Source organism: Manduca sexta, chromosome 21 (assembly GCF_014839805.1).
Source record: "Manduca sexta isolate Smith_Timp_Sample1 chromosome 21, JHU_Msex_v1.0, whole genome shotgun sequence".
Taxonomy (NCBI): Eukaryota; Metazoa; Arthropoda; class Insecta; order Lepidoptera; family Sphingidae; genus Manduca; species Manduca sexta.
In genome coordinates, this window is record NC_051135.1 from 13,178,679 (window position 1) to 13,200,965 (window position 22,287).

The 22,287-nt window shown below is 33.2% G+C and overlaps 1 protein-coding gene and 1 pseudogene across 2 annotated transcripts; one reads left to right on the plus strand and one right to left on the minus strand.

Moving 5' to 3' along the window:
• The first annotated feature begins 1,721 nt into the window (after positions 1 to 1,721).
• LOC119190021 lies at positions 1,722 to 10,429 on the plus strand (annotated as a pseudogene).
• LOC115447558 (AP-1 complex subunit sigma-2) lies at positions 10,422 to 21,219 on the minus strand. Of its 2 annotated transcripts, none has more exons than XM_030174692.2 (5): positions 21,018 to 21,219; positions 20,485 to 20,663; positions 19,542 to 19,650; positions 19,247 to 19,384; positions 10,422 to 12,828 (listed from the first exon to the last, which is right to left on the minus strand). In XM_030174692.2, the coding sequence occupies exons 1-5, from the start codon at positions 21,018 to 21,020 to the stop codon at positions 12,784 to 12,786; spliced, it is 474 nt and encodes a 157-aa protein (XP_030030552.1). In that variant the 5' UTR covers positions 21,021 to 21,219; the 3' UTR covers positions 10,422 to 12,783. The 2 variants fall into 2 exon arrangements, with proteins under 2 accessions (XP_030030552.1, XP_030030560.1); XM_030174700.2 differs by lacking the exon at positions 10,422 to 12,828 and adding an exon at positions 15,283 to 15,479.
• Positions 21,220 to 22,287: the final 1,068 nt, after the last annotated feature.

The following is a 22,287-nucleotide window of genomic DNA, read 5'->3' on the forward strand; positions in this document are numbered from 1 at the left end:
TATATAGAATTCATGTAAAACTAGTGATGTTCGTTATATCATAAAAAGTTGACATCGCGAAATCGCCTAAATACGACAAGTTTTTATTTATTCAATATTTATGCTTTATGAATAATTGTAATAAAATTGTACTTACAACAAATTTTATTTCTATCAATCACTACAAGAAATACGGCTTTTTACAGTCTACAGTCTGTCAAGGGTTTCAATTTTCACTTATTTTTCAATTGTTTCGCATTCGTGACACACTATTCAAAAAATACAAAGTACACAAAACCTTGTTTTACTATACAATTTTAATGATCTTGCTTTTGCTTGATGATGACCTAAACAATGTTTTTGCCTGCCATGTGAGATGAAAACTTTCCCAAATGCGCAAGCGGAAGTTTCTTAATTTTGCTACAATAAAAATATATATTATATGTTAGAATAATACGTTAACCTTCGAAATAAATTGAATAATTACATGTTCTATTACAAACAATTATATCTCGTACCTATTTCTCGTATTGTTTATTTCGATTACTACGTTAAAATGAATCGACTAAGAGATGACTGTGCTGTGTACTACACAAGTCAAAACAATTTTGTTGGTTTGTTTCGTCATTCGGCCAAAGTCCAAGAAAGTTGATTCATATCAAAATATAAAATACACTTGTTTTACCATTACCCATCCAGTGTTCTGTTAACTTAGCGAGCAGTTGATACGTAAAGTGCGTTAATAAATTAGAAAGTACCAATTTTTGTGTTGAATATAATTTAAATCGAAATGTAAGTTTTACAACATTTCTATTAGTTACATTAAAGTATTTTAAATGTTACTGAATAATGCAAATTATGTAGAGTGAGCAACTGTTTCACTTATTATCGTTATTACGGCACTATTTTGTGGGTACATTCTTGACGAACTACAGAGTACAGCCGGTTTAAATTGTTTTTTATTCATGTAGTTTTCCGTTATTCGGTAAACTACCCCCATGATTATTATTCAGCAATAAGAGATATTTATTAATGTACCATTTATAATATAATCATAAACCGTAACGATATTAAATTTGTTACACACTGAATATTCTAATTAGAATAATTTCTAAGAATAATGTAGTAGCTACCTACATAATATTTTATATGCCCCTCACTATTGAAGTTCATATCGTTTGCTGGGCATAAAGATTAACCATTCCTATTTATGTTATGTACACAGTTTATAGCTGTAGAATTATAAATGCTCTTTAGTTTATTGTTCAGATGCACTATACATGCAAATGAATAATTTCAAGATTTTTTTTCAATAGTATTTTTCTTTCCATTTAAATAAGTAACAAACCAAGCTCTGTTGATTGAGCATATTTGATTTATAACATTAAAGCTTATTTATTCCATAATTACAACTTTTTGAAATTTGTAATAAAATGATATAGATGTTGAGTAATAGTTTTGTCTATATTTACAATAACTTGTTGTGTACTCAAAATATTAATTAATATCCTTAGAAGTTTTCCACTTTGTTGGCTCAACTTGAACCCTATAGGTAATGAATATTACTCTTTAAATGTGGGTACTTGCACTTCTGACTAGCCCTTTGTGAACAAAAATTTTAGATATCACAATAATGTTTCAAATCATATAACAGTTTCATTAGCATACTCTATGTTCCCAAAAGTATCAAAACTATAAATTCCACAATATAGACAGAGATACCATCTTGACACTTTCCTCAGATGGCAACAGAAGTGAGTCAAGCACCGCAGCATTGCCACAATTGCAGTCGGTCCAGAAGGCCATGGCCTTCCCAACTGTGGGGCAGCGGTCGAACATGTTGGAGCATTCTACTCTAAGTCAAAGGTAAGAATAAAAAAGATGTATAAATATAATTGTTATAATTCCTATCTGTGATTAAAGGTGGTTTCGAAAAGGTAGCCCGACATAACATATAGTTACTAGCATAAGTGTGGTTAATGATAATTAGATTTACATGAAAGGGAAGGCAGTAGGAATCAGGTTATATGGACCCTTCACCACTGAAGCCTATGAAGCCAAGGTGATGGTCAGCCTGGTGGTCACAGTCATGACTGGCACCAATACGACGGGCCCTCCGTAAAGTATCGAATCTGCGAAATTGCATTTTGCAGATGCAATTCTTTGCATAGGGACTGTTCGATACTATACGTAGGGACCGTCGAATAGTCAAGCTGGTTCCTCAATTCTGGAATTTTAAATTGTCTTGGAGTAATAAGAATTTAAGAGTTATTGTGCTCACTGAAAAGTCCAATACCTTCTTATATTAGTTGTTGTCTACTCTAGCCATTATGTACTTTGTAAAAGTAATAAATACATACATATTATTATTGTTTTCTGCCATGATGCCTAAGAATATGCCCACTGAATGCAATTTTCCTTAAGATTGCATTTGCATGCAGGTCAGTTATATCATACTTTTTTATTTACATTGCTATATCACAAATATAAAGTTAGAGTGGCATTTAAATGAGTTTAAAATTTTGATAAAAATCATTATTATTTATATAAATTATTAGTAGTTAAAAATTCCATTCTTTTAGTTATTATTAAAGAAATACCAATCCTATTAATAATGCTATGTAATAGTTTTGGCATGTAGGGCTAATAATATCTAATTGAATCATGTTATCCACTTATTTATTTGGAGGTGTATATTTACTTGCTTACTAATTATAATATCTTTAAATACATCTATGAGACATTTCAATTACATTTCTATTTGAATAATAAATGATGCACTACTTATAGAATGCTGACACATATAAATTGCTCAGCAAGCATTTTTACTAATATACTTTTGTTTGCTAAGCAGTGATAGTTTAACTGATTTAATAACATTCTTACTGGGTCATATTTTTATTGGTATAGACCAAATACTTAAGTAGCATATAGTAGTAGTATTGGGATATAAGTAAAACTACTATTACAATATAGTTAACTTATTTTTATTCTGAAAATTATTACAAGTATATTAAAATACAAGTATAATAAAATGTATGTTTGACTGGTACAAATAGGAATACCTGAGCTATAAGTACAAGCATACTAATGCTATAAATAATATTCCATTTAGTATTGTTAGCATTATACAATGAACAGGTCCTATTGTTAGATACATTATATTGAAACTAATATAAAGTTATTATAATGAACATGAAATAACATGGCTGGTTTAGTACAATGAATGCATCTTGACAAAATCATTTCTCAGCCTCGTCCCACCCTGTACTCTTAGAAAAATTCCAATATGAAATTTCATTTAATCAGGAGCACACTCTCTCCTGGAATGGGCGCTGTCCACCGCCGAAGCGGGAGTAGTGCTGGCGGCATCCACAGCGGCTCCCTACGTGTCCGCACCACTAGCAGTCGGTGATGCAAAGGTCGCCGCCGCCATCGACCAGCTGGAGCGTCGCGTGCCGCTCGTCACCGAAGCAACCAAAGGTCATCGTCGAGACTACCAAACAAGCAGTGCTTTCTAGAATATCGCCGCATGTCAACAAGGTGAGATTATTGTTAATCGGCTGTTAGATACGGTGCAAGGCTTCGATAATCTCAATGCCTACATGTAATTCAGATTGGGAAGGTAAATCCGGCTTAGCTTTCTTTGTGACGTGTTTTTTTTCGTCCATACATAAGAATGATTTTACGTTCCCGCGGTTAATGTTTACGAAACGCTGTCAAATAACGTTTATAAAACGTCAGGTTTGTGAGAGCTGCACTGTAACCAGTATAAATAGAGTTACTAAAAATATGTTTCAGCATTTCCCTCAGACTTGAATGCATATGAGTTTATACTGTGCAGAAAACGGGATCGTCCCAATTTCCTTTTCTTTTATTAAATATGGTAAACGTCGAAAAGTAGCATTATTTCTATAGTAATATAGAGTATAATTTTACACTACGCACATTTTACTGTACTATAATTCAAAAGTTTCCATTAGGATGATCGTGATATGAAACACGAGTGCTACATTCAAAACATGCCTAGGCCTAACAGCAGTCAATCTAAACTGATCGCTTGAACTTTGATTCAAACCCTGTGTTGATATTACGTAGCTACGTGCCATAGCTCACGGACTCAGGACTAGTGCGTTGTTTACGAAGCCCCAGGCGACGTCTGAAGGTCGCTCAAGAAATGACACTCGAACGGGGAAATGTTACCGACGAATGTATTAGTTGCAAACATGGTGCGGAAGGCGGATTATTAACATACATACATAATTATGTATTATGAATTAGTTAAATAGGTTCATAGGGCGCAAATTTTTAAATGGTTGGTTATTTAAATGATACAAGACTTAAATCAATTAGATTGTGGATTTCATCGATTGAATTACGATAGAAAAGTGTGAGAGAGTTAAAGCGATTATGCACGCCTTGGCATAGATAATGTCTACGTTACTGACCTATGGTTTTGGCCGCACAGTCGTTTTGTCTCGTTTTGCCACACCATCCAGCCCACTCTATGAATGTAATTTGTATCTACATAACTAAGTCACGATTATACAGGCGCGGATTTAGTTGATATTTATTGGGTCAATATATCGTTTTCAAACTCGCGTGTAACTTGAATGCTGTTTATGAGTTCAAGGGGTTTACCTCAATATCATAGATAACTCATTGGTGAGGTCGACGTCAGTTATTAGGTGTGTTAGTGGTAGGTGAAAATCAAACATATTACTACCCCCTTGGAGCGTAAAGGAACACAGTCCCCGTCCCTTGGAGCGTAAAGGAGCAGTTAGCATGGTTTATTTCCCACTGACGTATCAATGTCTTACAACCTCTGCCCATAGTGCCATAATATTCCGCATAGTTTGCATACACTACACCCTTATTCATAGACGCCATTTATCTAAGCTCTATCCTTGCTGTGATAAGAAGTCTGTTTCTCAGTGCTGACGGCATGGCAGCCTTCGCAGTACGTAGACATAGGGCCGTTGTGATTGCCTAATATTGAGACACAACTTGAATCTAGTTGGCTGTCACCAACTCCAATCGATATTGTAGACATAATTTCGCAGGATATGACCCCGCGTGACCCTTGAGCACGCTCCTGTAACGGGATGTTTCTCATTACATTATCACGGTACACCGAGTTGTCATTCCGCTCCGGTCGTTACTGGAAACTTCTGATAATAGCGTTGCGTATCATAAGCTTTTTTACTAAGTGATATGTACTTATCGGTCGCATAAATATTCTACAATAATTAATTTTATTATTGATAAACTTTTTGCTTCGATGTACTGGAAATTGCTTTGTTTGATAAAAAGTAGTGGACGTTTTATGACTTATAAAACATTACATTGCATAAATTGGTTTTACTTTTTTTACTACAGATTTTCTGAAATTATTTGGGAATTTCATATGAGTTTTTCGCTAGTCTTTATCCTAGCAATCTATAATACAAATATTATAAATATTTTTAAAAGTTATTATAAGTACTTTGTAGAAGGTTTTTACGGAAACAAAAATTATGGTATTTGTGCATAAAGTAGTAAAAAAAATTAACGACTCTTTTAACTTCGCGCGTTTGATGCAATGTGAATTTGGCAGGTAACTTTTTTATTTTCGACTAGATGACCCGGTGAACTTCGTATCACCTACATACATTTATTATTGTTATTTATTGTGAAACACAATTTTGCCATACAATACGTATGTTATCATTATCTGTCTCTCGCTAGTCGAGAGTACGGTTTGCACGTGAAGTAGCTCGTCGTACATTTGATTAACTTCGACTATCTAAGTCATCTTCTCCGTGGCATTTTGCGACAATAACGAAAAATAAGTTCTCACGCACTGACAAATTGATGATAGATTTTAATAATAGTCTTGAAATTTATTTATTTATTTTCTATTTTAAGAACCCACTGACACTTTTACACCTTATCTATTTCTGAAATGTTTTGTATTTGAACAAAATAAACCAAAGAAATCGGACCTCATAATACAACTATGAAACAGACTTATTTCTGAATACATCTATATATATGTTACAGTTCTTTATTTCTAAAAAGAGAAAAGACATGAAATGTTTGACAGGTAGGAACATTTTGTATTGAAAACTTATATTGTCGTTTTAGTATTTTCCGTTATTTATTATTTATGTTCGTCACCGTTTAATCCATCCCTGGACTTCCACAAATAATTCAAAACCAAAATTAGCCAAATCGGTTCAGCCGTTCTCGAGTTTTAGCGAGACTAACGAACAGCAATTGATTTTTATATATATATAGATAAATATAAAAAAAAATATATATTTTGTACGTGTGTATCTAACTGAACTCCTGAACCGTTGCACCAATTTTTATGTCATTTTTATGTGCTTTCGGGTGGATCCCTGGACAGTTTAAATTCACAATTGTATCCGGTAGCCGCTGTACTTGGATTCTATAATTTTATCTTCTTTTTATGATAGGATATCCGTCAGGGCCGCTAATCTTTGTTTCGTTAGTTTCACTGACGTAGCTACTGCTGTATCAGCCGTATTAGTTTTACGGGGCCCCTCTTGGCCCATACCTACATTACACTAAGCGGTCGCTCAAAAGTTCGCACTGCACTGAAGGACACCCAATAAATTTTGATATAGAGCCCGTCTGTGGCAAGCTACAGACGGGCTTATAAGCTCTATGGTTAGTCTCCTCGAATTGATAGCAGTTATCAGTGTGATAAGAGTTGATCGCTGAACCGGATTGTAGCTTTACCTCTAATAACATCCTATTAGTAATAGGATGTATGCGACCTTAATGCCTAGGTGATAGGTCACATGTTCAACATGAAAAAAAAATATTATGCAAAAGTTATCTTATTGATTTAGGTTATCTTATGCGGTTATTCTTTTGTGTGGTAATGTTAAACGGGTAATTTTTTTGTTATCAGTGTAGTTTTGGAACAAAAGTTAATGTGTTATGAAATTGTTTTGTCGTTATCTGTTTGGAAATTTGGTTTATGGAACATGTAAATAAGTATATCTACATGTATAGAAGGAACTTATCGTATATTATATAGGTTATAGATTCTTGTTATACTTATTTCAGGCGTTTTCCTGTTATCCGTTCAGTTCGTTAACTTTATATTTTTTTACTTATATCTGTTCATATCGGTGTATGAAATCAGTCTAAACATAATCTTTCGTAATCTAATCTGGAACCTTACATTATGCCCTTGGCCTAATAAATGGAGTTATCGTGACATCACGCATTGATGGTCCGCCTGGGTAGGTACCACCGCAATATTTCTACCGCCAAGTAGCAGTGTGTAGTCACTGTTCGGTTTAATGGACATTGTAGCCAGTGTAACTACTGGACATAATTAGACTCAACATCTCATGTCTTAGGATTGTGAGCGCAGTGGAATACAAAACAATACTTTGTAATTCAAGGTGTTGGATAGTGTTTCTACCGTTTACGGGCGGTCGTATAACTTACCATCAGGCGAAAGGCAAGCTCGTCTCGTCATTCAAAGCAATAAAAAAAAAACATCACAAGTTTACTAGAGAATTGTTTGATTATAATTGACACAAACTCCGTACTAGAAGAGGCATTTGCCTTGCTGTGTAAAATATAAGTAATTCAAATCATATACGAATAAGAATTCATATAGGTCGCGTTACAAGAAGCCGTAGGTAGAATGGTAATTTCGCGGTATGTAGGCATTCGTGCGAATAAACGATCTTGAACCTAATTTGTCGAATGTCGGTATAATTTTGTAGCTAGTATGTTTGAAAGTAGATTTATCGCTATCTCTCTCGCACACTAGCTTTATGATGGTAATGTTATAGTATAGGTGAATTAACCCTTCTATAACTTGCGGAGTTGAACATTTTTTTGTTGTTATTTAGCTGCATGATGCATTTATGTAATTTTAAATATGTATATCAATTATCATATAGGTACTTACTACGAAACTATTTAAATATATATATCTATATTTCGTTAAATTAAACGCATATATTTTCTTTCTGTTTTCTTTCAATACTGGGCAAATGTATTATTTCAGTCAAATGCAAATTTCTATTTGTATTCCGTTTGCGTATTAATTAACACTCATTATAGGTAATCATTTGCAAAAGAGCGTAGTAAGGTGTGCACATTGCGATATTTTATAGCTGCTTAAAGGTAAACAAGTAATAACTTTGAAACATGCTTTGTAATAGCATAATATAAATAACAAATAGGCATTTTGTTTTCACACAATAATTGACATTTCCCAATTGAGACACCTCAGGGCCTTTATTTATTCTCTATAACTGTAAATTCATAACACGGCCATGTAAAGTCTTCGTGAAATGTATGTGGAATGTATTCTGAACACCAATTTCTATTGTCTTTTATGCGACGGGACGTCTTTGTTACTTACTAAAGTAATGTGAGGCATAAAGAATAAGGCTCCAGGAAGCAAAGTTTACTATTTTATACGAAACTATCTTTTGCTTGCAACTTCGCTCGCGTGACAGTATTCTAGAAGAAAAATCCCGCTATATATTTTCCCGGAATTTAAAGTAGAATAGAGGAATTTCCAGATTTTGAAAAAATCGATCACATACAGATAGACTGAAAAGGGATCTTTGTGTTATAAAAGTATAGATTGGCTTCTCTGAAAACCCTAAGCTTTATAAATTACTTTGTTATAGGTTTACGGAGCGCGTGTCGCGGCAGAGGAACGCGTCAAGTCGCTGAAGGAATTATCGTGGGCCAAAGCGAACGCGTTGCTCTCTACTGCATACGGACAGAAGGCGATGCACGGCGTCGACTCCGGCGCCACCTACGCCATGCAGCTGCTAGATCATTACCTGCCGCCTGTCGGTGTCACTGAGGAGCAATCAAGTGAGTATAGAGGAATGATGGGTTATAGCACTGATTCTTTTCAGTAGTGCCGTAATTAGGGATGCACTGACGCCGCAACACCTAGTCTGGTCATCTCAGTACCCTGTGTCTGCCAAGTTTTGGGTCGAAGGTCGCACCAGACGCACGAAAGACCAGTCACCGTACTGGTTTATAGAACTGGAAACTACGACGTAGATGATTAATGATTATATTATTACTGCTAATCAGCGACTATCCACCCATGGCTGGGTATAAGTCTCGTCTCACCCACGCCGTTCTTTCCGATCATGTACGAGCCTCATCCACTGCTTGCCAGTATATGTCGCAATGTCATCTGACCATCGCCCTGGTGTTCTGTCATAAAACTTTAAATGTTATTTCAGTACCATTAAATGGCTACCTGGCTATCCACTATACCATGTGGCTCAACTTCCCATTTATCTGTACTTCAGCTTAGCGATTCCTAAGGAATAATTACTACTATATAGTTGCGTTGACGAACCACATTTGTCTCCAGCCGACATCACCCCGTCGACGGCGGACCCGGCGCTGCACACGGTGCAAACTGTGGGCAGGCTCAGCGCTGTCGCCGCGAGAAGGGTGTGGGCCAACCTCGCTTACAAGATCAACGAACTTAGACAAACTGGTAAATATTACTTACACTTAAAACCACCTAGGGAATAACAAGGAGTTTTTGTAAGGCTTTGTATGAAAACTAGAAATAGATATCGAACGAAAGGATCTAGGCGAATATGACTGGTGACGTCAAACTAGCATTACAAATGTTTAATATTACAAATTGCTTTATAGACACATTAGATTTAAGGCCAACCGGTGTTAATGGAATTAAGCTTTTGACAATAATTTAAAGTTCAAACTATATGTTTGAAATTCAAAATAATTAATATTCTAGTTGTGAATTAAATAAAAAAAATATTTAAGGAAATTAGCGAAACACTTCCTATCTATGATGGCAATGGAATAATTGCACATTCATTCACGTTTACAATGCATTATTACTTCGTCGCAGGCATAGAACTAGACGTGCGTCGTTATGTGACAGCGTTGCTAGCCGCCCTGCACCTCGCCAAGGTGACGAGTCAGCAGCAGCGCGAGGAGCAGGTGCCTCCTCAGCAGAACAACGCGGAGCCCTCCCCCTCTGGCCCGGAGCCCTCCCACAACACCCGCGAGTCCGCCCCCACCACCGCTAACAAGGTGAAATCCACACCGGAGGCGAAATCCGCGGAGCATTCGCAAAATTAATCATTATATACCTATTATATACATTTAATATAAGTTTTGCATTTGTATAAGTGTAATTGCATGAACGGCTTGTATTGGCATTTTATAAAAGGCAATAGCCGTTAGTCTACCTTGCAAATGATTCTCCTAGTTGTAAGCAAGCCACAATGCCGATACACAGGATGTATCCACATTGTTATGGCTGTTAGTTTATAAGTATTTTATCATATTTACACTGTCAGTGAAGACTGTCTAATGAGTCTTATATTTGTATTTATATGGCATGAATTGTGAAGTATTTTATATGGAATGTATTTTAAATAAACAACTTATACAGCAATAATGTTTTATTGTATAATAATTTACTCCAAAACGATTAACGCTAATGGGTACATACATCTAAATAAATACTTTGTTAGGCCATCTTGTTTTTGAAGCGGTATCTTGAGATATGAGACTTGATATGGACGCAGAGTTGATAACAGCCTTAGATAAAGAATATAGTTATGTATTGAATAGTATTTCACAGTACATTTTATAAACACTCATTTTCTAAAAGTGAACGCAGATTATAAATATTTCAAAATTGAATGATTTTTTACTGAATGAATGAATGAATTTTACATAGATAATAATAGTGATAGAGACGGAATTATGCGAAAATCTAAAAGAATTATCACAAGTAAATCATTCTCAATTCCATTTAAAATTATATCAAGCAGTTTCACTGGGGCAATGCAGATTTTATAAAAGCATGAAAAAAAAATACCCCAACTTTTTTACATAATTCCATCCCTATTAACATCCATTACAACAACAATCTATGAAACACGTACGAAAATATTGTTTTTTTTGGCACAAATCATTTTAAATATGAATACTTATTTCTTATTGCAATATTATTCATGCTTATTTATTTATAAGATTGCATTTAAGCCATTAGATTAGATATATTTTGCAATTCCTAAACTTATGCGGTTAGGTTAGGTTGTTCAAAAATGCGGATCCAGGATTTCACCAAGGGGCCGCGGCAATATGTCCATTGTGAAGATAAGGAGTCATCTCACTCATGTTTCAAGAAATTATTTAGATTAGTATGGGGGGTAAATTGCAGCCCTTTCTTGGATCCGACCCTGCTTCATATATGAAACCGCAATGAGGGATAAGATAGCCTTTTTATAAACTAATAATAAAACTAATAAGTATAAGCTGCCATTTAAAATAACTAACTATGAAATTATGCATAGGACGCAATTAAAGTATTACTAAAATAAAAAGCCTCGACTGAATCGAGTGCGAAATGAACCTCAGATTACAAAGATGTCCACTATAACACTATAAAAGTTGTTCTCTAACAAATATATTAACCTATAAACATGCACAATGTATCGTGTAATTGATTTTCATAATTCACAAATAAACAATTGGCGAAAAACTGCCTCTATACATTATGAACGAATGCAGTTTTAAATATTTGTATGTATTTTAAATCAGATGTGACGAGAATGTGCTCTACAATATTACTGCGAGACATTTTACGCAACAGAAGTTTGGACATAATGCGTAGGGCTGTGATATAAAGTTGAACAAAGTACAAGGAAATAATATTATCGTAATGTAGTTAAAATAATGGGGGTCATTAGCCCACGTTTGACTTCTAAAGCTAATAGACACGACGTAAAAAAATGTAAGTACAGAGACTGTGGCAGACTTTTGAGAGACCTTTTGAAGATTTAAAAAAAATTGTCGAAGTGAAAAATATTCTATTTTCACAACGCGACGTTATTTGCGATTACTGACATGCCTCAGTTTATATTGCAGTAATACAATACAAATATTATAAGTAGAGCGGTAATGTGCGCAAATGTTTTTCAACATTTATTACCTACCAGACATTTTGAATCAGCAAATAACTTTATCACTGTTGAGAGTGACAAAATAGTGAATTATAATTAATAATCATGTCTATTAGTATGTTGGTTAGCTGTAAATATTGTATATCATTTATTCTATTTTAGTAAATTTTCTTGATGAATATTTCCATTAGAACTAAAAAACTGAGGTTTGTGATTCAAATTATGATTTCTACATATACAATATGACGTATCAATAAAAATTCTAAAAACAATCGAAAATACAACACTTATTGCAATTTAATACACTGACTAAATTCACAAACAATGTCTCGAAAATCCGTATATTTCGATAAAAGATAATACTATCACGAATTCTCGTCTTTTATTATTATTTATGATAACATTAGGTAAGCTTATTGTAAATAAGTATAATATGTTTCGGTACATTAGGACGCATGTGCATTATCAGGCTATGTTTTATAAAGCATGCTTGTATTCTGCAGAAATGTAAACGATCCTTTGTGAGATAGTCGAATTAATTAAATTGTTGCCACATTATAAATGCATAACGTTGTCGTGTTTGGAGTATTTATACTAAAAAGGATCGTCGAAAATCAGGTTCCTTCAGAAACGGATGTAATGAGACTCCCCTTAACATTTTTTTTTCTTTCCAGATCCGATTGCTTATTAAATAGAGATTCTTAAAAAAACCTGTTGCATATTTGATGGCTGAATAAACAAAGTATCTTACAGTTTCGTTTAAATTCCTGCAGTCGGTAATATCTCGTGTCTACGTAGTGAGGTGTTACTAGTGTGGCGGCACGGGTTCGGCTGCAGCTTATCCCAGGCCATGGTCCTCGAAGAAGCCCTGCGGTGTCTCCTCCTGCAACAATGGTCATCACTGAGCCAGTGTCGCTCGTGGCCGCGTTAGAACGAGCTATCGCTTTTCGGCTACGCGACATGAGTAAATGGCCACAAATATATCACTTTTAAATGTGTATTGTTATGCTATTTAATTAAATATTATGAAAAAAAATATACCACTAGAGCATAGTTATTTCCTACATATAAAGGAAATATGAGATGCTTTCTGTAGAATAAAAAATGAGCATAAATAGTGTCCTTTACTCATATATTATCATCTAATATGTGAGGTGTTAGAATGAAAATCATTATGACAAAAAAGGTATTTTATTAAACGTATACAATATAAAATGTATGAGATACGATACTAGACTTGTCGATTTTAGGTAACGCTTATTGCACCATAAAAATATTAGAGAACCATAGAGTTAACAATTCCAATGACAATACATTTTTTTATGCACTTTAGCAAATAATTCAGAAATTTATTTAGTCACTAGAGGGCATTATCTGATATCTTACAAGTTACGATGACGCACTAGCATCGGATTAGAAATTTATTTATCACACATTTTATTACTCAGTTTATTATGATAAATTACGCAAAATCAAATTTTAAATTATGAAGTAATAACTCGTTTTACGCCGTGACCACTGTTTTATGAGAATACTTTTTTGTTTTTTATTTCATGATTTTATGGCGTGTTGTTCTATGAAAAGTGCATAACTACATATAATATGATAATGAAAATGTTCTCTTTGAAAAAAAAAGTTAGCATATCAATTCCCATGAGTACCTAAAATATAAAATATTTATAAATATTATATTTTAAGTTCAACTAGAGTTTCTAAGCACCTTCGGTAGGTAAAAGTATTACTGTAACATATCCATAATAAATTCGACTTGCCAGGTCCATATTTGGAAATACTGGGTGGGTTTTCAGGTCTTATTAATACCACTAAATTCTACCCTTTAATCACAATTTTTCTTGTCTCATACAAACATAAAAGATATTATCAATGTACTATAATTCAGAAATAATAACATTAAATAAACTCAATGTACAAAACATAAAATAAAATTTTAAATCAAAGAAAACTTAATATAAATAAAAAGAAAGAGAACTCGCGTGCTAACTAATAATCTATTCCTTATTAATAATTATAGTTGACGAAATAATATTAACTATTTCGATGTATGTCCGAAAAAAAAATACGTGCCCATATTCGAGACAATTAACGAAATACTTGATGAATAATCCAAATTTTTTTATTCCTATATTTTTACCAATACTTTTAAAACTGGAATCATTGAATACTAAAATAGCCAAAAAGTCACCAATGCGTTCGCTATGTGTTTCAGTAATGACAGTTCATTAGGATCTACTATTTTCAAGTTTCAACTAATTCTACTGACGCCACCTCTAGTTGGTTAACCTCTCGAGATATAGGCATTTGGCATGTGACTCATTAGTTAGAAGCTACTAGTCATTCGAACATGAATTTTAGTTATAAAAAGTTGTATAAAAATTACAAAATATCTTATTTTCGCATGACAATCTAAAGATTTAAACTCAATTATTAAAAGGTGGTAAAATATTATTTTCAGCAAGACGAAATTTAAAAGTTTAGTTTAAATATTGGTCCACTTTTGTCAGACAAACATTATGTATGCACGGAATATGAGACTAATAATTAAATACAAATACTTACACGACGCACACTTCAAGTTAATTATAATTAAAATATATTATCTTACTAAAAGATGTCATTTTGTGTTGTCATAATGTTAACAATAGTGATAAAACGAATTGCTTCTGCGTTGATCGATATTCCACAAAATTAGTTACATATTTACAATAGTTTTTAAGGTTATAAAGAAATGTAATTACATAGGCTACATTCAACTTTTCCCTATTTACTATACTATGTGTATCAAAATGTCATTTGACGCGACAAATGAAAACATAAAAGTAAAGCTTAAGGCGATACCTCAAGGTCCATTTTCATACATTTTGTTTCGGCTTTAATCTGGGTAACTAAACAAGTATTGGCAAGTAAAGAATTTAAATTCACGTCTAGTTAGTGATTGAAGAAAAACGTAAAATAATTAATAATCATGGATATTTCGGCCTTTAAAATTTAATATGACGAAATTTTAAAGGCAGAAATATCCATGATTATTAATTATTTTTACATTTTTCTTCAACTGCGAGAACTAATCACTAACTAGACGTGAATTTAAATTCTTTACTTGCCAATACTTGTTTAGTTACCCAGATTAAAGCCGAAACAAAATGTATGAAAATGGACCTTGAGGTATCGCCTTAATGTATTGGATCGTAGAAACAAAGTTGTTATTCCTTTAATACTTATAGTATTCAGTTTGTAAAAAATTTATTATAATTTTGGGCCCTTAAGAGAAAGGCATTTTAGTTCAAAGTACCTAATGTTAAAATTTTTGGTTTTATATGCCTCTTCTTAGTATTCGAGATATCACTAGTTAACATATTCACATATTTATACAAATATATCGCAGTCATAACAATTCTTAAACAGGTATGTATTTAGAAGCGCAGCGCGTGGCCCGATGGGTCCCAGACGTGGTCCACGACGTGACGCCACTCACAGTAAGCCCACTTCTCGTAGCGCCGCATCCACAGTCTCGTCCTAATAAAATTGTCCATAAACATGCGAGCGTTTGGAGGGGTCAATATTCGCTTGTCTATGGAGTGGGTTAGCAAACTTATAATACCTACTTTATTAGTAGTTTTGATATCTGTTTGACGAACTATATACTATAAACTTAATTGAAAGTAACAGTTTTTTCAATTTCTCTATACTATACTTAACGTATTTATCTATATTTGTTTAAAAATTATTATTTGACAAACAAATTGAAAAATAATGGCGTTTAAACTTGTAACGCAGATATTGTATTTCATAATAATATAGAGGGTTGTTAAAATATTTTAACCTGTATTTTCCCAACAGTTTTTTTTTTTTTGTATTAATAACTAATAGACATTTCACAGAAGCATGATTCTAATTTTTGTCTCTAATTTAACACTTTTATGGATATATGTTTACCACTCACAATTATGCCCATACCAATGAATGAGTACCCGCCTACAGACTGGCACACGTGTTAATTTAGCACACAAAGATGCGCGAGCAGCATGCTGTTAATACAACCGGACACTAGTCCACACCGAGGAAAGCATTATGATAGCTTCCGTTTAGTGAATATCCGCACACCAGTATATGGGATGGCTGTAGCATGAGTTTTTTTGTATTTCCATATTGAAATTTAGATATAAAGTGATCGTAAATTGTTTTTCTTTTTAACAGTGCTTGACTAGACTACAAAACTTTTACACTAATGTTAGCGGTATACTATTTGCCACACTAAAACTACCCATTTTCGTATTTAACCCACAAACAAAGAAAAACAAATTTTATTTAAAATCAATCAAACAGACCAAATTCTTCAATTGCAAGTAACTCATGCCACAGCAAAGGATAGGTTACATGCAAGAAAACAGAATTTTGTTTGAATCAAATGTATTTCGACAAACTCGTTATAATATACGCATGAACAGCCAAACCTTTACCAAAGGACAATGCTTCCACTGTACCCTACACCAATGCTATAGCATTCAAAGCATATCATGTCATATTTTTAAGCACTTCAACATCATTTTATAACGTGCGCATATTAACACAATACTGCTGCAAACGCCATTCTTTGATGTAATATATCTGATAATTTGATTTCAATTTTTTTTCTTGTATATTATATTTATCAATATATGTGACCTGAAGACCCGATTGCCAGGTACTAGGCTAGGAAAGCAGTGTCCCGTATACAATTTCTGATATCATCTACACATACATGAAGCACAACAATATAAACAGTCTATTACTTTGTCTCTATTATGACCTAAATGACTAAATTATAATATCAGATATAAGATTCAAATCGAAGGTTATGGAATGTTGTCTATGAATGTAATGATTATAATAGTACTTATATAGTTACGAGAATCTGTCTGTGTACATGCTGTGTATGATAATAAAGAGTGGGAGAAAATATATAGATTGATATACATAGTAATAAAAGTAACGAAAACAATGTCATGCATAGCGTGAAATAAGAAGCAGCAGCTAAAGCGTTACATGAGACTGGGTAACGGGTGTCAAAGGGCTGTGCGTTGATTGTGCAACGCGGGGTGTGTACCGCGCATCATACATAGGTAATAGTCCAGAGATAAAAATAAACTTAAAGCAACATAATTACATCTGACACTATCAATTGGTAAGCCTATCAAAGTATTAAATGCAGGTCTTGTTCAAGCAAAATAAAAACAGAACCCAACCGACTGAAGTATTCCAAAAAAGCGTCAAAAAGCGGTTTCAATACATATGAAACAACTGGAGTAATAATGGGGTCTTCAAAGTTACTATACGTAATTTTAATGATTTAAAAATATTGAGGCACACACCACGCGCCACGTGACAGCGGTCACATGTAGTCTGGCTATACACACATAAAGAGAGTCGTAGCGTTTTCAAGTTCCGAGGATGTGCAAGGCGTCAGTGCAACAATCCATCGTTCAGGTCCTGACCGCCACCAGTGCATGCATACCACACCAAAACAAAATAATAAATTAGCCCAGTGCAGTGGAGAGTTGGGAGGACAAGCGACATGTTTCATTAGCCAACATCGGAGTTTGTGTACTATATTTGTTATACGTTTATATAGTATGTACCATCTCGTCGTGTAAGTGGTATCAACAATTCATAAGTGTGTAGGCCTACTAGATTTCATTTTCCGTGCTAAACAAGTGTAGTTTTCTACTTATTAGGTCAGTTCAATGAATTGACGCCTGTTGTAAGTTTCATTGACTATTTGATATGTAGAAGATTTTTTCACACATAGTATTAGGAGTAATTATGTAAAGATTTTACAACTTATCGAGTGCAAAACAGTACTTATAATGATATGTAAATCAGTGCTGTATATTATATTCCCTACACGCATATTCTAAATACATTAAACAATGAAAAGGCACTACCGAGGCCACTTTACTAATCATACTGGTCCACATCGTTATAATTTACATTCAGAAGTAGCGCTAGATATACCTAAGGCATTTGAGACCTAAAAATGAGTGGAAAGATTTATCAAAATCATTGATTTAAAAGAACGATAATGAAAAAAGTATACCTTGGAAAATTAACTAATTAAAGATAATTGCGTTCATCTTACTTTCCCATAAATATATCCTCTATTTTATATAATAATATATTTTCTATTTGATAAATTATCAAATCACACTATATAAACTATAGAATATAATATTAACAATAATAATTAAAAATCTACCACCATACTAAATCTTAACCATAAAGCTTTTATAGTATTAATATCATTCCCAAAATGAATAAATCCCAACACACATTATGTGCCTTTCCAAAATACATTAGGTAGATCTGCAGCTATACTTAGTAAGTGATACATTCCTACAGAAAGCGTGAACTGTGAAGACTAGAACACATAAAATACTATGGGATATTGTCTTCCTTAGTTTGGAAAATAGATATCGCCCACATATAAGATTCCTACAAATGGTGCCGACATCTACCATATACTATAATTCTCTAACCTACAGTTTGTGTTTGTTTAACTCTATACTACATTGATTCGTTCTTTGGCGTATACACCTTAGTAACCATAGTCATTACTGATAGATAATATCAAATATGTCCATCAAATATTTTTATTACAAGATTTCTTATCTAGTGAAAAAATTGCAACATTATTTCCACTAATTTTCTCAATTACAATAATAACTATAACTATATTAGTGCATATACAAAAATTTTAGTAATAATTAAAAAAATTGCAACAATATTTAATAAGATAAATTTTTCGAAATGCGCATCATAATAATAATTTTATAGTGAAGTTAAAATCTCTCAGAATAGGTACTACCATAGTTTATTAAATATGAAGAGTAGCAAGAACAATAATTAAAAATATAAAACATCAAGAAAATTGTATAGTTAGCAAGTGACAGTATACTAATAGCAGACATATTTAGTAAAAGTATTTATAGAGTCTCGCATCTTAATTATAAAAAAGCCAAATTGCTGCAATTTATTCACCAGATACAGCCAGATATGAAAACTTTATTGCCTCTACTTCAATAGGTAACCTATGATAAACATGGACAAAATGTAAATATTCAAAATTTTGGACTCTGGTTTTCATAGCTCATGTTCTTTTCTGTATAAGTTGAGCAAATAAGATATTAAGAGCATACCTAGCCATTGATCCTACATTTTGACCCCCCACTTAGAGACCTGAATCCATCCCTGTCCATGTGAGTTAAGACCAATGTTTATACAAGCTCATTGTCCTGGCTACTGACCTCCTGCAGTAGGTCCTGTGCAGCGATGGCCTTCAGCACATTCTTCTTGCTGGTCTCCTGGAGCTCTCCACCAAGCACCAGCTCATCCAATATAAAATAAGCCTTTTCAAAGTTGAAGATGATATCCAGTTCGCACACCTGTAAGAATAAATTATTTAAAGCATTAGAGTATGATATTATTATATATAAAAAACTTTTAAAAATCTTCTATATACTCCTTGTTTATAATTAATTTTAAACAAACCGAGAAAAAATTATAAATAAATTAATAAAAATACAACAAAAGGAAACTCACACTGCCAAAGTACTTGTCCAACAGTTCCACATAGCGGTGGATCAGCTCCAGGGTAAGCAGCTCATTGTCCTCCTGTTCCATGGCACAGCAGAAGTACAGCGATGCATATCTACAAAACAAATGACAATCATTTATGTTTTATATTAAACCATGGCATTAAGTCCGCATGTATACCATGTGTACAAAGGCTAAATAAATAAATTAAATAAATAAATAAACCATTTATTAAGAAAATTGTAGAGCTTCCCATTTTATATAACAATTATTAAAATAGACCTGCTTAATCGATGACGTTTTACAAATAGACGCATCATACACTAACAAAATTGCACATAAAAACGGCGCAATATTTACTATAGTCACAGCCCTAGCGGCTCACATTAACACGGCCCGAGTATGCCCGAATGGGCCCGAGCGCCGTCCGCCGACCGTCGGCATGACAGTCGAATAAAATGCATTTATTAGTTAAAAAATAACTTAAATAGTGTATACTTATTACTAACATATGAAATGAAATGTTTTTTTTATTCACAGTTGGAGTATAATTTGTACATCGTCTAAAAACACAGGAAGGCATTTTATTTATAAAAATACAAATGTTAGTAAGCCGACTAGCGGCGAAAGTGGTTGGAGGTTGACTAAGTTAATGTCGGGCAGTTACCTTACTTTCGTCTTGCCAGTATTGAGCTCGGACAACATATCTATGTTATAAAAACATCTTAGTGCTTAATAGTCAAATTATTTTTATAGTACAAAAAGTGTTGTGCTCAGTTCTCATTGGAATAGGATGGGAATATAGATGGAAAATTGATGTTGAGATCAACATTTCAAATATTCTTTTTCCAAAATAGCATCCTGTAGGTTCATGTTATGAATTACAAGTAAGATAGTATTTAGTTGTCCAAACAAAAATGAACACTAAGGATAGAAAAATAATGTTTACCTTTTATAAACCACTTTGACATCCTTCCATTCAAGAAAAGAGCACATCTTTGGCTTGCGGGCCAGGACTGTTGTGATCAGTTCCCTTGTTATTTTCTTTTTCAGCTTATCCGGGTGAGCGACATACCACTTCTGCAGTCTCAGCTTGCCTTGACGGCTGAATAACAGCATAAATTGCATCTGAAATGTTAAAACATTATTTTTATTGCTCTATGCTATTTATTGACCCCCAAATTCGCCTATATCACCTTTACTTGTCTACCAAATAGTAATCATTATTTCTTCTTATATGTAAGTAATAGATTGTCAAAACCTTGACTAATTATTAGTCTACTTCTAGTTATCTCTTACAATTATGTGACGTTGGGAGCGGCCTAATGGTTGCCGTAATAAGCCTGGAATTTCCTTACAATTTGAATGTTATAAGCTATATTTGGTAGAGTAATATTACAATTACGCTTAAAAAGAACTCTACGTTTTATACGGTTAAATATAATATTATATATTTCCATTTTCCGATAATAGGTTACTCACCATCTTGTAAGATTTGATCAATCTTTTATCAGTCTATACTTTCAAATATGGAATGTATTAAATTTTATATAACACTGTAAACTTCATTACATTTTGTAAATCAAGATTAAAGGAAATTAACAATTTTTCTACAGTTCTATTTAGTTGGCGAAACGTCGAACAACGATGACGGACGACGTTTGACAGTTGCAGTGATGTGTCATAAGTTAAATAATGACGTCTTTTATCAATAATCGACTAAAACAATAATATATACGTAAACTGCTATCTCTAATTGGTTGCTCAGTTGCTTATAATGGATACGAAGCTTTACAGTACAGGTATTTTTGATTGTTTTGACTTGCGTCTGCCTGCTTCTTTCTCTTTAATTATTGTAGTATGTTTCATGCTTTCCATATTTATGTATTATGCCAGAGAATTATAATTTATAAGGAACTATTATGCTTTTTGTTGTCTGTTTTGGTTGTCTGTTGTTGACTATAATTCTATGACAGACGCCAATTTCAAATTTTAAAGGAAATTATAAAGCAATAAATTATACTTTAGGACTAATAGATCCAGTCCAATTTCATATTAGAAAGGGATTTAAATAAATTTGAAAGATGAAAAAAAATAAAAATAACACATTGGTTCCAGTGAACTATTATTGCCCAATATTTGATACGTGTTGCTGCTGTATATCATTGGAGAGAGGTTCCATTCTAATAGCCTTGTACGGAATCATTCCAACAGCTGTGTGTTTATATCTTTCTACCCCTTTGGGAAAGCTTTTTTTTCTTCAGAATGGCTTAGATGAGACTGAAAGCTTAATTGTAGCTAACGTTTATGGACTTCTTGCGATTGCAGTGTTTTCGATTCACGTTGTCTTATTTGTAGCTTGTAAAATTCATTTACAAAGACTTTTTGTTTTATATTTATGGGCCATGGTTTTTTACATAATTGTTAACTTTGGATTAGCTATAGTGATAAACATAATAAGTATTAAATCTGGAAATATTGTTTTTAATATTGTATTTTTGGTACTGGCCTTTTGTTTATACATTACTATCCATTTATTTTTGGATTGTTGTTCAAAGCCTACTGTATCATGAAAAAGGCGAATCAAATGTAATTAATATTCATTTAACCATATTATAATTCTTATAAGATTATTGCAGGATTATGTTTAATCCCAAAAGCAAAAGTTAGTGTTGGTATTTTGCATAGTCGAAAATTGTATTCAGTCAGTTCCATCAAAAGTAAAATAGTAACTGCCTTTTTGGCTTACAAA